At 40.8% G+C, this 15,180-nt stretch overlaps 1 protein-coding gene across 5 annotated transcripts in view; it reads left to right on the top strand.

Annotated features, from left to right (window-relative positions):
• Nucleotides 1-15,180, top strand: part of pard3bb (par-3 family cell polarity regulator beta b) — a 339,860-nt gene that overhangs the window by 109,213 nt on the left and 215,467 nt on the right. For all 5 annotated transcript variants that reach the window (XM_061723990.1, XM_061723991.1, XM_061723988.1 and 2 more), the window contains 5 exons: nucleotides 3,891-3,974; nucleotides 5,813-5,938; nucleotides 9,530-9,794; nucleotides 13,629-13,731; nucleotides 14,813-14,952. In XM_061723990.1, coding sequence (XP_061579974.1) covers nucleotides 3,891-3,974; nucleotides 5,813-5,938; nucleotides 9,530-9,794; nucleotides 13,629-13,731; nucleotides 14,813-14,952 — 718 coding nt within the window. The remainder of the gene's footprint in view (nucleotides 1-3,890; nucleotides 3,975-5,812; nucleotides 5,939-9,529; nucleotides 9,795-13,628; nucleotides 13,732-14,812; nucleotides 14,953-15,180) is intronic.

The raw sequence follows: 15,180 nt of genomic DNA, 5'->3' as shown, positions 1-15,180 counted from the left end.
AAATCAGCTCAAAACCAGACACGGTGAGTCAGAAACCGCAGTAGAGAGCTGGCTGTCATCCTCGGTAGTGCACCCGCATGTTGTCAGGAGATTAATTTACCGAGATATCTGGAGTAAAGTCAGTGTCGGTCGAGCGATGACTGAAGAACCTCTGTATCCAGCTCAGACGTTTGATGATCGGTGGACAAAACCCCCACCAGCACCATCACCGCTGTGACTGTTTGCCCTGCATCTTCCGACGAGCACGACTCTGTATCTGCCCAGGACTGTGCTAATTTGCCGCTCGCTGTTTTGACACACGTTTGTCACTGTGCGGTGGCGATGTCACATCATAAATGTGAGGATAACAGCTGCTGCTCAGACAGCTTTTCTTCAAAACAGTCCTCAATTTTCTGACCTCTGCGTAAAGTCACTTGTGGTCAGCTGGTGCTCTGACCTGGACCAGGTATATTCTCCCCCTTAGACCGTGTGTGTGTGTGTGTGTGTGTGTGTGTGTGTGTGTGTGTGTGTGTGTGTGTGTGTGTGTGTGTGTGTGTGTGTGTGTGTGTGTGTGTGTGTGTGTGTGTGTGTGTGTGTGTGTGTGTGTGTGTGTGTGTGTGTGTGTGTGTGTGTGTGTGTGTGTGTGTGTGTGTGTGTGGGGCACACATGGCATTTCTCACGCTGAGAAACTAACTTATCGTACATTTGTCGTTATCGAGGTAAAACTGCCCAATTTATCGTGATATTGATTTGAGGTCATATCGCCCAGCCCTAAGTTGGATAAGATTCCACAATAAGTCTAGAGCAGGGGTCGGCAACCCGCGGCTCTAGAGCCGCATGCGGCTCTTTAGCGCCGCCCTAGTGGCTCCTGGAGCTTTTTCAAAAATGTTTGACCTTTTTTTTCCTTTTTTTCTTCTTTTTTCCCTTTTTTTTCTTCTTTTTTTCCTTTTTTTTCTTCCTTTTTCCTTTCTAATCAACATTTCGACTTTTTTCTCAAGATTGTACTTCAACATTGATCTCGACATTTCGACTTTTTTCTCTGCATTTCGACTTTCGATTTTTCCTTTTTCTTCTTTTTTTTTTCCTTTTTTTCTTCTTTTTTCCCTTTTTTTCTTTTTTTTTCCTTTTTTTCTTCCTTTTTCCTTTCTAATCTCGACATTTCGACTTTTTTCTCTGCATTTCGACTTTTCCCTTTTCTTCTTTTTTTCCTTTTTTCCTTCTTTTTTCCCTTTTTTTTCTTCTTTATTCCTTTTTTTTCTTCCTTTTTCCTTTCTAATCTCGCCATTTCGACATTTCGACTTTTTTCTCAAAATTGTACTTCAACATTAATCTCGACATTTCGACTTTTTTCTCAACATTTCGACTTTTTTCTCGAAGTGCATAATGAAAAAAAAATCTTCCCCCAGTTATAACTAATATAGAAACATGCAGCATGTGTTGCCTTCATTTTAAGGTTTATACAAGACTTTTTTGCGGCTCCAGACATATTCGTTTTTTGTGTTTTTGGTCCAATATGGCTCTTTCAACATTTTGGGTTGCCGACCCCTGGTCTAGATAATCTCTCCATGCGTGTTCTTGGTGGGAACGAGAGCCGACCAGACATTGGCAAAATTCTGTTTATAAGTAGCTGTGTACACTCAAACTAATGTTTGTTTTAGTGTACAAAATTTGAGTACATTAAAGGCTAGACTTACTATACTGGCTAGATTAGCAAGTGCTCACAAATCATAACCAGCAGTGATGAGGGTGTCCGTTTCTCTGAACAAGATCCTGAAACTGAGCTGATCTATAAACAAAAGAGCCCCCAGCTAATTTGAGTCGTAATCAAACCCGTCTACATAGAGCAGCACGATCTGGCATTGAGCTGCAAACAAGCACCCATGCTGATAATCAGAGGCCTCATTCAGCTTCTTTTTTCTTCTTCTTTTTCGGTTCAAGGCAAACAACACAAATAAGCAGGGAAGAATCATTAGCCTCACATGTAGTCAAATACCGATAATAAGGAAAATGTTTTGCTGTTTTCAAACAGCAGCATACTGGACCGCTCCAGGAAAAAAAGAGGGCATGTAAATGTATCCTGCTGGTGCATCACAGCGTCCGGGCCACAAGGCACTGTCATATTCACTCAGGGACAAAGCCAGGGGATATTCAAAATTATTATTCAAGTTATAGCGCATGAATAAAATGTACATTAAACCCAGAACAAAACATGAAGAGTGTACCTGACTTAGCATTCAATATTTTCTGGTACCACCCTCTTCTGACATACCAAGTAAATTCATACTAATGAGGAATCTCTGCATGTGTCGTATTTTGACCTTGCAGGAACCATCACAGCCATGCATGTCAAGCACAACATACAAGTTGTGTTTATGGTAAACAGTAGTGCTATTGGTTGTGAACTGGTGAAGTGGTATGTGTAGTTTAAAAAGGCCCTTATCCAAAAATAGATGTCCATCTAAAGATTTCTTTAACTGCTAAATAACCCCTGATCTTGTACAAAAGACATGGGCCGGGTTTCCCAGATCCAACCTCTCTTAAGGATTTAAGAGAGGTTCAAAGAAGGTTTGAACTAAGAGAGAATCATAAGATACGGGTGTTTCCCAGATGACTTCTTAACACCGTTCTTTAGTTTCGCTCTTTCAGACGCTCTTTGGAGCAGCTGTCCGGTTCTGAAACCAAATGAATCGATGCCAGGCAAATCGATCACCGATCACTATCAGCGCATTTTCACACGCAGCACTGCTGCCTAACGCACTAATTCACTGCTGCCTGTGCGTTATAATAAAAAATTAAGATGATAAATATAATTCAATGACCCTTTTTCATCCAAACGGTGTGTTACTCTGTTATTTCTGGTTACAGTGAGGCTTTTTTTCCCCACACACGGAGACCGGGAGTAAACGGGGTGGGCGTGTGTGTGCGTTCAAAAACATGAGCCAAGAGAAGGCGAGTTTCGCAAATCGCAACGTGGAATTACAGCAAACCCTGGTTTTTCGCAGGGGTTATGTTCCAAAAAGAACCCGTGATAAGTGAAATTCTTTTTACAATTATAGAGGGCTTCAGATTGCAGAGATCATCCCCGCCACGCACGTATTCCTCCTCTTCTGAATGATGCTGCATCCCGACTCGCGCTGTATACAGCGCGAGTCGGCAGGTGGGTTTTTTCAAGAGAAGAAAATAGTTATGGGTCGTTGTCTTCGCTCTTTTTTCTTCTGGGCAAAAAGATTCTTTAATATAAACCGACACCATTGATTATATTTGAGACTGTATGAACGATTCATCAAAGGATCTCGTTCTTCAGCTGCTGCTTCCCTGTCATCACATAGGTGCGCTCGGGCTCGGGCACGGCGCAGGTGTACCGGCTGCCTGACAGCCCGGTCCGACAGCACGTCCAGGGGACTGAAGTGCTGACGCACGAATGCGTTCATATAAATAGTTCTGCTTCGCGCACGGTGACGCGGTTGATTTGCAGCGAGAACATGCTGTATAGCAGCCAAATTATCAAATAAATGATATTCATGATGATCGTTTTATTTGTGCGCATAAAGCATATACAGGAACACACTTGTTATTCCTTATTTTTCTTTTTTTCCCCCTTTGCTGTCACCAATAAATGCTAAACAATATAAATCTAAAGTATAAAATAAATCAAAATTTGTGCGGGGTGCATTGTTTTAATATCTCATTGCTTGGTGTGATATTGATTTGCCTGACGCGGCTGGATCTGTGAGTCTTTGTTCACTAAGATGGTTGGAAAGACTGGGTCAGCAGCATCTTTCATTTCCTTCTTAATGAAAGAGATACTTAAGCTAAGAGCAACTCTGGGAAACGCGATTTTCTTTCACAGGCTCCTTAAGAAGGTTTGAAAGAAGTCTTTTGTTTTGTTTTATCTTTGTGTGTTTTTGTAGCCTCACCAGAATGGTGGAGATTGTAGGAGAAGACAGCCCGCTGGGAATCCACGTGGTTCCTTACTGCTCATCACTCAGTGGACGGTAAGTTGTACTTGCACTCGTTGTGTGGCTCGTGCACACAGTATAACACATACATGTATGCGTTCATATAAAATGCACTTTTAGCTTTACCAGGTGGCGTACAAGCAACAATGGTGTAGCTATAAGGAGTCCTCAAATTACAGAACACGAACACAGACCTGCCATGGTTTAAAAGACAATTGCATGGCATGAGGAAGTTTTCTTTGAGTGTGTGACAGTCAGGAGAAGGAGAGATTTCCAAAAGGAAAGCAGGATGACTTTTTATTGCCGTTCTCATGACTCTGATGACCTTCCAACTAACCTCCTTACATTTCCATTCGTGTCTGCCTTCCTCCCTCTTTTTTTGTTTTTTATTCATCACGTTCTTGCTATTTCCATTTAATATCCCACCATAGCCTCTTTTACCTCTTAACCCAGTTGCATCCTTTTGCAGCTGAAGTGTTTTTTACTTCAGTGTCATCATCTCCTCTTTATGCAGCTGTTTATTTACAGGAAGTGGAGGAAGTCAATGACAGATGGCCCTGGCACAGTCTACGCGCACAGTTCATCTCTCTCTTATTTCGAATGTCTGCTTGATTACCTGCTCCCCCGTGACTGCTCTGTCATCAGTTTTTTTCCACCTTTTGACCAGCTCTCTGGGAATTTGAATACTTATATCTGTCTCTTTAATACATCTGCGATAGGGATGGGCGGTATGGACTAAAAAATGTATCATGATCATTTCTGGCATTTATCCCGATAACGATAAAAATGACGATCAAAAAATACCAATTCAACTCCATCTTTCTAACTATAAATCTATCTTGCTCTCAGATCCGCCATGTTTGTTACACAAAAACGTCATCAACAGAAATTTCTTTCTTTCTTTCTTTCTTTCTTTCTTTCTTTCTTTCTTTCTTTCTTTCTTTCTTTCTTTCTTTCTTTCTTTCTTTCTTTCTTTCTTTCTTTCTTTCTTTCTTTCTTTCTTTCTTTCTTTCTTTCTTTCTTTCTTTCTTTCTTTCTGGCTCATTTCCTTCCTTCCTTTTTCCCTTCCTTCTTTCCTCCTGCTCTCTCCTTCCTTCTTCCCTTCCTCTTTTCTCCCTTCCTTCCTCCTTTCCTTGTTTTCTCCCTTCCTTCTCCCCTTTCCTTCCTTCCTTCCTTCCTTCCTTCATTCCTTCCTTCCTTCCTTCCTTCCTTCCTTCCTTCTTTCCTTCCTTCCTTCCTTCCTTCCTTCTTTTTTCCCTTCCTTCCTTCTTTCCTCCTGCTCTCTCCTTCCTTCCTTCTTTTTTTCCTTCCTTCCTTCCTTCTTTTTTTCCTTCCTTCCTTCCTTCCTTCCTTCCTTCCTTCCTTCCTTCCTTCCTTCCTTCCTTCCTTCCTTCCTTCCTTCCTTCCTTCCTTCCTTCCTTCACATACATTGCGTGGATTTAACGCAGAACCATAAATCAGCTTTACACAAAAACATCAACAGGAATTTATCGTTTTTACCGCGAGATGATAAATTCTTATCGTGAGGAATTTTTTTGACGGTATATCGTGAACGGTAAAATATCGCCCATTCCTAATCTGCGACAACCATCATATCTTGTGTATCTGTGGTGAGGTTTTTAACATCTACTAATTAACACACCACACCACTGTTTTCCTATGTTTTCTATTTCCAGTAAACTGTGAAGCACATACATATTTAAGAAAATAAAATAATAAAGATGGTTACATACTACACTTGCCACTGTTTGGCCACAGATACCGGTGTGTCTTGGTGTTACTGATGGACCCTTTTATGTGTGCGTTTGAACCTATGCATGAATACAACATATGAAAAAGTGATGATCGTCTTCAATCTCCTGCTCTCCATGCAGGTCTCTGGGTTTGTTTATCCGTGGAGTGGACGAAGAGAGTCGTTCCAGAAAGGAAAGCTTGCTTCAAGAGGATGAGTGCATTGTCAAAATCAACAGCACTGACCTCATGGACAAGACATTTAGCCAGTAAGTACAACTCCATGCCTCCGTGTAGAGTCTTGGAGGTCAACATACACATCTGGAATCATGTATAACAAAAACTGCCAATCTCAAGGATAATAAAAATGGAGACAAATGGGGTTACTGGAAAACAAAGGGCTGACATCCTCATAATTTACCTCTGATTAACTTGACACAAAGTGACAGATGGCATGTTGTGAGTGCATACATTTGGACACTTTTTACACAGTTTTTAGACATTCAGTTAAAAAAAAAACTGACACAAAAAACATAGTGAGACATATAAAAAAAAAACCCAAACAAAAACTAGTCTAATCCCACCAGAGATCCAAACTATTAACACATAGAATTAGTAATGCCTCATATAAACACCCAGAATCAGCCACATTGTTCAGTCTGAGTTTTTCTGTCAGTGTAGCACTGAAGGTCCACTCATCCCCGTGATTGCCACGAACACACACACACACACACACACACACACACACACACACACACACACACACACACACACACACACACACACACACACCAACACGCTGCTATTGTCCAGTTAAGCAGCTGTATTGGGGGAAGCGTGCTTCAATACAAGATCTTTTTTTTTTTTTTTTTTTACCACAAATGTGGTTGCACACATTGTCCATTTAGGAACAATGAAGATATCTTCTGTTCACAATAGTAGTGATGCACATATCAAAACACGCAGCTCTTATATCAGGTTTCATTGTGCAGCATTGTGAAGCTAATACAATGAAAATCACAGGTGTGGCACAATTACTTGCTTAGACGGCATATTGTGTTGAACAGTTTCTTTATGTGAGCGGGTTCTCAGGAACACGTAGAGGAGACGACCACCCAGCACTCACTCATCGTTCTTCAAGAGCATCACAAGCAGTTGCTGGCCCACGGATTTGCATCCATAATTATTTTGTATTATTAGTGCTTTGCAAAGGTTGGCAGGCATAACGGATACAAATGTTTTTTTTTGTGTCTGTACCATTTGTACTCGCAATATAATTTTTTATTTGGGAAATAATCTTGTGTATTATGTTGAAGTTTGTTGTACACTGAGAAGAAAAAGTATTTAAACCCTTTTGAGACATACTCATTTAGTGTATTTAGTTGCCATAAAATTATGTGATTTTCATCCAAGTCAAAATAATAGACACTATGTGCTTATGCTAATAACACACAGCCAACAGCTGTATAATTTTTGAAGACATTTATGAAACAATCACAGTGTTACCAAAAACAGGTAAGTTACCCCCTTTAACTAAATAGCTGGTTCTCCTCCTCCTTTGGCAAGGAAGCGCTTTCAGTAGCGCTGGTTCTGACCTGCACAACATTCTGGAGGTATTTTTGACCATTTTTCTTTTAGAACTGCATCGGTTCTGACATATTTGCAGGATGTCGGGTGTGAATGTCTCTCCTGAGCTCTATTCACAGCATCTCTACGAGGTTGAGGTCTGCAATCTGACTAGGATGCTCCAAAAAAGTGGAATTGCTTTTTCTGAAGCCAATCTGTTGTGGATTTTTGTCCATGCTCAGGGTAATTTTTCTACTAAATCACCCAACTTGTACTAAGCTACAGTTGGCTGAAAGCCACTCTGGCACTGTACTGTAGGATATTTTACTAAACATAAGAATAATTTTCCCCCTCAATGTTTGCAAGTGGCCCCAACCTCTGAGGCAATTATGATCCTCCTTCCACACTACTTCACTGTTTTGTCTACAGCCTTTTGTTCATTGGTTCATTGAGGAGTCTGAGCTGTTCTTCTGGACTCCTACTTCTAAGACGAGTGTCCACAGTACTATTCTGTCTCCGTTGGCGTCCATCAGTGTATTTGTGAACTACTGGGGCCTAAACATTATGAGATGACATGCTTCCCTTTGGAGTCTCATGCAAATCATATACCGTATTTTCTGGACTATAAGCCGCTACTTTTTTCATAGGTTTTGAACCATGCAGCTTATACAAAGGTGCGGCTATTCTGTGGATTTTTCTTCCACCGCTAGGGGGAGTGCTAACCGGAATTAGAATAAAAACTAAGACAAAATAAATACAAAGAAGAATACGCTACTTCTTCTTTAGCCGATAGAAGTAGAAGCAGATTTCAAACAGATGAATAAATACTGGTTATTTTCTCTTGGTTCTGTCCCGTTTTAATCAGCAAAGTTGCTGCTGTGTTAAAAGACACTGTTAGGAAAGGATCTATTTAGGTACAAACATGTACATCATTTACAGCTCAAAATCCTTCTGTACATGTAGTATATATCTAATCTAACAACATAAATATCTGCGGCTTGTATATTTTTAAATTTTTTTAAATAGAGCTGATGCGGCTTATATACAGGTGCGGCTTATAGTCCAGAAAATACGGTAATTTTAATATTGTGAAAAAAAGTTCACATCCTTAGTTTGAGCTTATTGTTTGTTTAACATTGTAACTTTGCCAAAAATCAGATCAACTAATTCCAAAGGGTTCACATACCTTTTCTTCCCACTGTGCCTCCGTCAACGTTTTCTTAAGTCCAGCATGTATTTCTTGCAGGTTCACATCCCTGCAGAGTAGATTTGATGGGAATTCAGTCTGCCATGAATACATTACTTCTTTCTGACATTTTATCACTTTCGTACTCCAGTATTATCAGTGTACTTATAAATGGTTCTTGTTAAATAACTTTTTAAATTTTAAGTATTTTTTTTTTTATCATTTCATATTCATATATTTAAACAGGGGTAGATTTCATAAGCAATATTCTAAACTGGGTCTCTAGGTATTGGATAATTCTCATCATTACACACATAATAATCTAGCAGGGAAACAATAGGAGTGTGATCCAATAAAATTTTAATAAACTGGATTTAGTCTGTCGCTTATCTGAGGTGAATGATGATGTGTACCCATCACTGGTGGCACAATGGTCCTCATAACTTACTTAGTGTGATGTGATATGAGTTAATTCTCAACTAAATTATCTCTTTTCTAGTTCATGAGATTATAACGTCCTTCTGTGCAGGTTAAAGGGCTGTCGCTCAGACCTTTTTGTCTTGAGCTCGAAGGAGGTAAAAACTGAGCCAGCGAACCCCCATAAAAAACCACTAACAGAAATGGAAATGGGAGTTCAACTGTAGCGGTAAAATCCTGATAAGAAAATAATTCTTAGTGTCTGTAAAGAAAAAAGCATTTGTTCCTGTGAAGCAATACTTGGAAAAGACGGTCACTGGTAAAGTTATTTAAGTAAAAAATAATAGCTTTAGATGTACTGTAATGGATAAATCAAACATCCAATTTATATAATTGCCCATTATTGGCAAATGTTAGAAAGTAGTCATTTGTAATCACATTTTGCTTTAAAAAATTGTATTAATTGAGTTATACACTCTTAAAATTCACGTCAGAGATTGATAAATGATCTGTTTGAGCTTAATTTTGAGGTGAATGATGAAATGGTTTGTTATACTGGACAATTATTGACCCAAACTTTCTTTTTACCATCGCTCCCTCTTCACATATCCCTCCCTCTATGCCCGTCTCATTGTTTTCTTCTCTCATCTCTTCTTTCATCTTCTCTCCTCCTTCACCCTCATCCTTCCAGAGCTCAGGATGTGTTTCGTCAGGCCATGCATTCCCCGGTCGTTGTTTTGGAGGTTTTGCCCCCCTTCAACAGAGAACGATATGAGAAGAGTCTGATCGGCCAGCTGTTCGGCAGCAGTACTGGTCCCAGTACCGGTCCCAGCACCAGCCCCTACACCACCAGGACCAAAGAGCCTCCGCCTGTGAAAGCCAAACCAGTGTTTAAGCCCTCGGAGAATCCAACCTCACGGCTTTCAGACGAAGCTGCCACTCTTGAAACTGTCATTGTAAGTAGCTCCCTAGGACAGTGGCCAGCACAGAGTCGTGTTTCTTTATCATTCTGTTCAGTTTTTTGGAGTGCAAAGAAACTAGTGCAATTTCTTAGACTTATGGATGACTGGCAACTTACAAACTAAGAATGGGCGATATTTTACCGTTCACGATATACCGTCCAAAAAATTCCTCACGATAAGAATTTGTCATCTCGCGGTAAAAATGATAAAGTTAAAGATAAAGTTTTTGTGTAAAAATGATTTATGGTTCTGCGTTAAATCCACAAAAGGAAGGAAGGAAGGAAGGAAGGAAGGAAGGAAGGAAGGAAGGAAGGAAGGAAGGAAGGAAGGAAGGAAGGAAGGAAGGAAGGAAGGAAGGAAGGAAGGAAGGAAGGAAGGAAGGAAGGAAGGAAGGAAGGAAGGAAGGAAGGAAGGAAGGAAGGAAGGAAGGAAGGAAGGAAGGAAGGAAGGAAGGAAGGAAGGAAGGAAGGAAGGAAGGAAGGAAGGAAGGAAGGAAGGAAGGAAGGAAGGAAGGAAGGAAGGAAGGAAGGAAGGAAGGAAGGAAGGAAGGAAGGAAGGAAGGAAGGAAGGAAGGAAGGAAGGAAGGAAGGAAGGAAGGAAGGAAGGAAGGAAGGAAGGAAGGAAGGAAGGAAGGAAGGAAGGAAGGAAGGAAGGAAGGAAGGAAGGAAGGAAGGAAGGAAGGAAGGAAGGAAGGAAGGAAGGAAGGAAGGAAGGAAGGAAGGAAGGAAGGAAGGAAGGAAGGAGGGAGGGAGGGAGGGAGGGAGGGAGGGAGGGAGGGAGGGAGGGAGGGAGGGAGGGAGGGAGGGAGGGAGGGAGGGAGGGAGGGAGGGAGGGAGGGAGCAAGAAAGATAAATTCCCAAACAAACATGCCGGAAATTATCGTGATACATTTTTTTAGTCCATACTGCCCATCCCTATTACAAACACTGAAGAACTTCAACCTCTACCAGAAGTACAGTCTGCTCCCTCCCTTCCAGGAGACGGCCTCAGTGTTGCTTCTTCAACCCAGTTTGTTGTCCAGGTCAACTGCCAGTTATCTGCAGTTCTCCACCACCTTCACAAAGGTGGTCCTCAGAGTGCTATCAGATTTGTCCAGATGAGATTGTGCAGTTGTATAATCTTTAAGTCCAACCACATGTAATAAGCAAATTAGCAGTGTGTTCAGAGAGGAACTTACTTGATTAGATGAGTGGACCAATAATAGTCCACCTTCTTAATACAGAGAGGCTTAAAGGGAGGAAGAGGGGCTGTCATTGTGTTCTGATGTAGGAAGAGATACTGACTAAGTTTACATGCAGTCAAAATTCGGGTTATTGCTAATATTCCGGTTACATAAGTGAGCAAACAGGGTTATCCCTGTATACATGGTAATTAAGTATTCGGGATATCTCGATCAAACCAGCGACGCGCGGAGAACATCACAACGCAATTACCGTCATTTCCGCTTCTTCTTCCTGCATCCAAATTCAAAACAAATGCTGCTTCGCGCAACATTTCTCTCACCTTCTTGTAAATCTCGCTATCCCGAGACTTTCTACCGTCTACAAATGCCAAAATGTTCATATCCTTCATTACATTTATAAAATGATTAGTCTCCTCCTCACTCCAAAAGTGTGGCGTGGTCTTGCGTTTCTCCGTGTTTATAAGTAATTCCTGGACTCAAAAGACCAAGATTCCTTGCGAACAGAGCATGCGCAGAAAACAAATTCATGTTCCGTTAGATCGGGGTATTCCGTTTGGCGTTTAAATGACCGAATATTCGGGTTATAAAAGGAGTAACCCAGGGCTCATTTTGGGGTTTTTAAAAACCGGAATATGAGCAAATTCGGGTTATTCAAAGGGGTTATTGGTGTTTACATGGCCGTGTAAAACAGAGTTATTGCTAATATTCCGGTTTTAAAAGGGTTATTGACTGCATGTAAACGCAGTGATTGATGAGATATTTCGAGGTACAACTGAGGCTACAATCACGTCAGTCCATCAGCGTTTTAAAATTAAACCAGTTCACAGCCACATGCTCACAGGCTGAAGATCCAGCTGGAAATAAGTAAATACGCTTTGGTTTTCATGCACAGGTAGTTTTCGTATTGATAAATGAAAAATTCAGCTGCAGGACAACAAAGTCAGCAGCACCCTTTTTCCCATTTGTTTGTTGCTTTGTACCCTGTCAGGAAAGCATCTCTGCGTGTGATGATGCTCAAATAAGACAGGGTTGGTTAATCAGGGAGAGATTCTCAGTGACACAGCAGAGTAAAGCACAAAGCAAATCAGTCCGCCTGCATCCGCCATCATTACACCAGAACCCCCATGTTTACATATGAAGTTAGGTCCACGGTGGGTCGGAATGTTTCTGTTTTTGTGAGGGTTCATCTCACTGGCATATTTAGATTTTTCAGGCAGAAGTATAACAAGTGTTTTGTGTTTTGAGATGAAAGTGCAATAATGTGGACGTCTGAGCTGATGTTATTATATGCTGTAACAGGTAAACTCTCTCTTGTTGTTGAAGCATTCATAAACTCTCAGCCAATTGCCCGGTGTCAGAGACACTCTTCCAAAGTAGTCCCTGAACGGCACCATCTGGTTTTTAATCAGCGTTGCAAGCTTTTTTTTTTTTTCTGCCGTTCTGCCCACAGTCTCTATCTGCTGGTGTTGGTTAAGATGCAGGTGGGGAGGGTTTGGATTCAGGAATATGATCCAATCAGCTTGTCTTATTGAAATACAACTGCATGCACAGGCCAGAGATCTCGGAGTTCAACTGAAATAGCATCAACACAACTTTCAAGATTTCAGAGATGAAGTTATGCAAGCACAACTGCGTTCTCCAGCCCACTTCTCTCCCACAAATTAGAGGGATTGATAGGTGGAAATGTTAGGTATCAGACAGCATAGAGTGATTTATTCACCAAGATCTTGAAGTTTTTACAGGCTCTTTGTTGATGCTATATTTATATTGTATTATTATTGTTGTACATCAGTATATTTTTATATTTACTTTATGTCCACCACCTTCCTAAAATAAGCACATGTTATAAAACCCAGATGGATGCAGCTCTCTCTTGAACATCTCTATGGTTACATGGCCAACATTTGAATAACAGCTGGTTTAGAGAGAACAGTTACTTAGCAACAACGGACTTTGCTATTTTATCAAAAATAAGTTTGCCCATCATTCTGTAACTCCGAAATAATATTAATGATATTCTGCAACGTTTCCTCAAACACACGTGTGTATTTTTGTAATTTTTGGTAACTCACACTTTGAGCTATGGAAGTCTTTGGCATTTTCAGTTCCTTAAGTGGTGCTGGACAAGATGATCGTTTACTAATCCCCAACTGGAAATTGTGTTGTAATTAGTGAAAAAAATGGAACCTGAAATAAAAAAAAAAACATTTGGTTGGGACAGAGTCAACAAGTTCTTAAAATATCAGGTGAATCCTCAAGACTGTTAGAGAAGCGTCCTGGAAGATCAACTCTTGAAGCCGGTAAAGACAAAGACAAAGTGAAGGTGGCTGCTTCATATAACTTAGAATATGAAATGTATTTTCCCATCAACACTTTATCTAATTTCTTTAAAACAGGGGATTCTGTCCATGTTTTTATCTAACTTAGATGTAGAAAATATCTTCTGACCGAAGACGAGCCTCTGCATGAGTTCATGTGTCTAAGCCTTTGACCGAAACTGTGTGTGAGCAGAACTGTATGTAGCTCAGGGGCAATCCAGGGACTAGAACTGTTTTAAAAGCGCATTTCTTTGACATCCTCAAATATTGAGGATGTCTTTTAAATCCGTTCTGTCCAAATGTATGTTCTGTATGTTCTCCATCTAGAAGGGGAAGAGTGAGAGCCCCCTCCTGAGGAAGAGCCCTGCCCTGTCCAGCTTAGTGACCAATAAGAAAGGTGGACGGAGACTGAGAATTGACTTAAAGAAAGGTGAGAACACCTGGCCTTGGAAAAGAACTCCACTCACAACACATCTGAATGAATTTTACATTTTCTCTGTAAATGTTACTTTACTGTCAAGAGGGAATATTCGGACTCAAATGTCTGTTATATCTCATCTCATGTTATAGTTTCTTTTGCCTGCATTTATTGAGTTAATTCATTCATTTTCAGCTGCGTTTTGTCATTTCTTTTGTACATAAGTTGCTAGTATTTCGCAGGTATCCCCCGGACATCAGCTGCAGTCAGGGCGGTAGCCCTGTTAACTAGCCTGACGTGTGCTTCATCAGTTCACCCAGATTCCTGCTTATATCTGCAAAGCTCCTTTTTTTTTCTCCCACTTCCTTTCTCTCTTCCTCTCTCCATCTTCCTTATTCCTTCTCTTCAGGGTCTATTAAGTCTTTATTGATCTGTTCATTTCTGCTGATATGAATTCATACTGGACCAAAATGCTGACTTGGCTCTGCTAAAGAGACCAGACTTAATGAGGTCTATAAAACACACAACCAGGCCCCTTGTCTGGGTATGGCCTTTTTTTTTCCCTTTCACACATGCATGTGTAGGAGCTATTTCAGACGCATATCCGTTTTAATATGCACATTGCTTTCTCTGATTATGCTTTTAATCCTCATCACCCCCTTTGCAGAACATTGCCTCTGTTTCCACTGTGTTACATTCATTCCTTTTACACTCTTTCCTTGTCTGCCTTTTCTTTTTCTGCTCTCTGACCCACACCTGAACCCTTTTTTTCTTAAACCCTGCAGATACTGCAGCTATAGCTAAAGGGTTTAAAGTGCCACACATTTACAATCTCCTGAGATTTCAAATGATCACCAATCTAACACGTAGTCTGGAATTGAGTTGACAACAATACATTGGAGCTTTCAGGAATAGTTTACAGCGTGTGTGGGAGGATGAATTGAGATTTTTATCCCCAAATCCAATAGAAGATAAATATAGAACCCTGGAGTAAAGGGCTGCAGTTATCGATTTTGTGTGTGTGTGTGTGTGTGTGTGTGTGTGTGTGTGTGTGTGTGTGTGTGTATGTGTGTGTGCGTATGTGTCTCTCCAGGCCCAGAAGGTCTTGGGTTTACTGTTGTAACCAGAGACTCTTCAGTACACGGTCCAGGGCCTATTCTGGTCAAAAATATTCTACCACGCGGAGCTGCTGTCAAAGATGGACGCCTTCAGTCTGGAGACCGCATAGTAGAGGTACAACAGTTTTACATTTAAAACCTGCAACATGTTCCACATAATTTGGTGTTGAGGCAGTTTAGTGCTAGTGAGGAGGTGACAAATTGAGTCCAAGATGTGATGAGTCTGATGAACATAGGTAGTCAGAGGATATTCACTTAAAGCTAGGGTCTACGATTTTACATATTCTACATTTTTATGAAAATAATTTATAAGGTTGTTATGGCCCAATAGTGTTACCTATGA

This window comes from Cololabis saira, chromosome 6, assembly GCF_033807715.1.
Source record: "Cololabis saira isolate AMF1-May2022 chromosome 6, fColSai1.1, whole genome shotgun sequence".
Taxonomy (NCBI): domain Eukaryota; kingdom Metazoa; phylum Chordata; class Actinopteri; order Beloniformes; family Belonidae; genus Cololabis; species Cololabis saira.
This window is presented reverse-complemented; position numbering and strand designations above follow the sequence as displayed.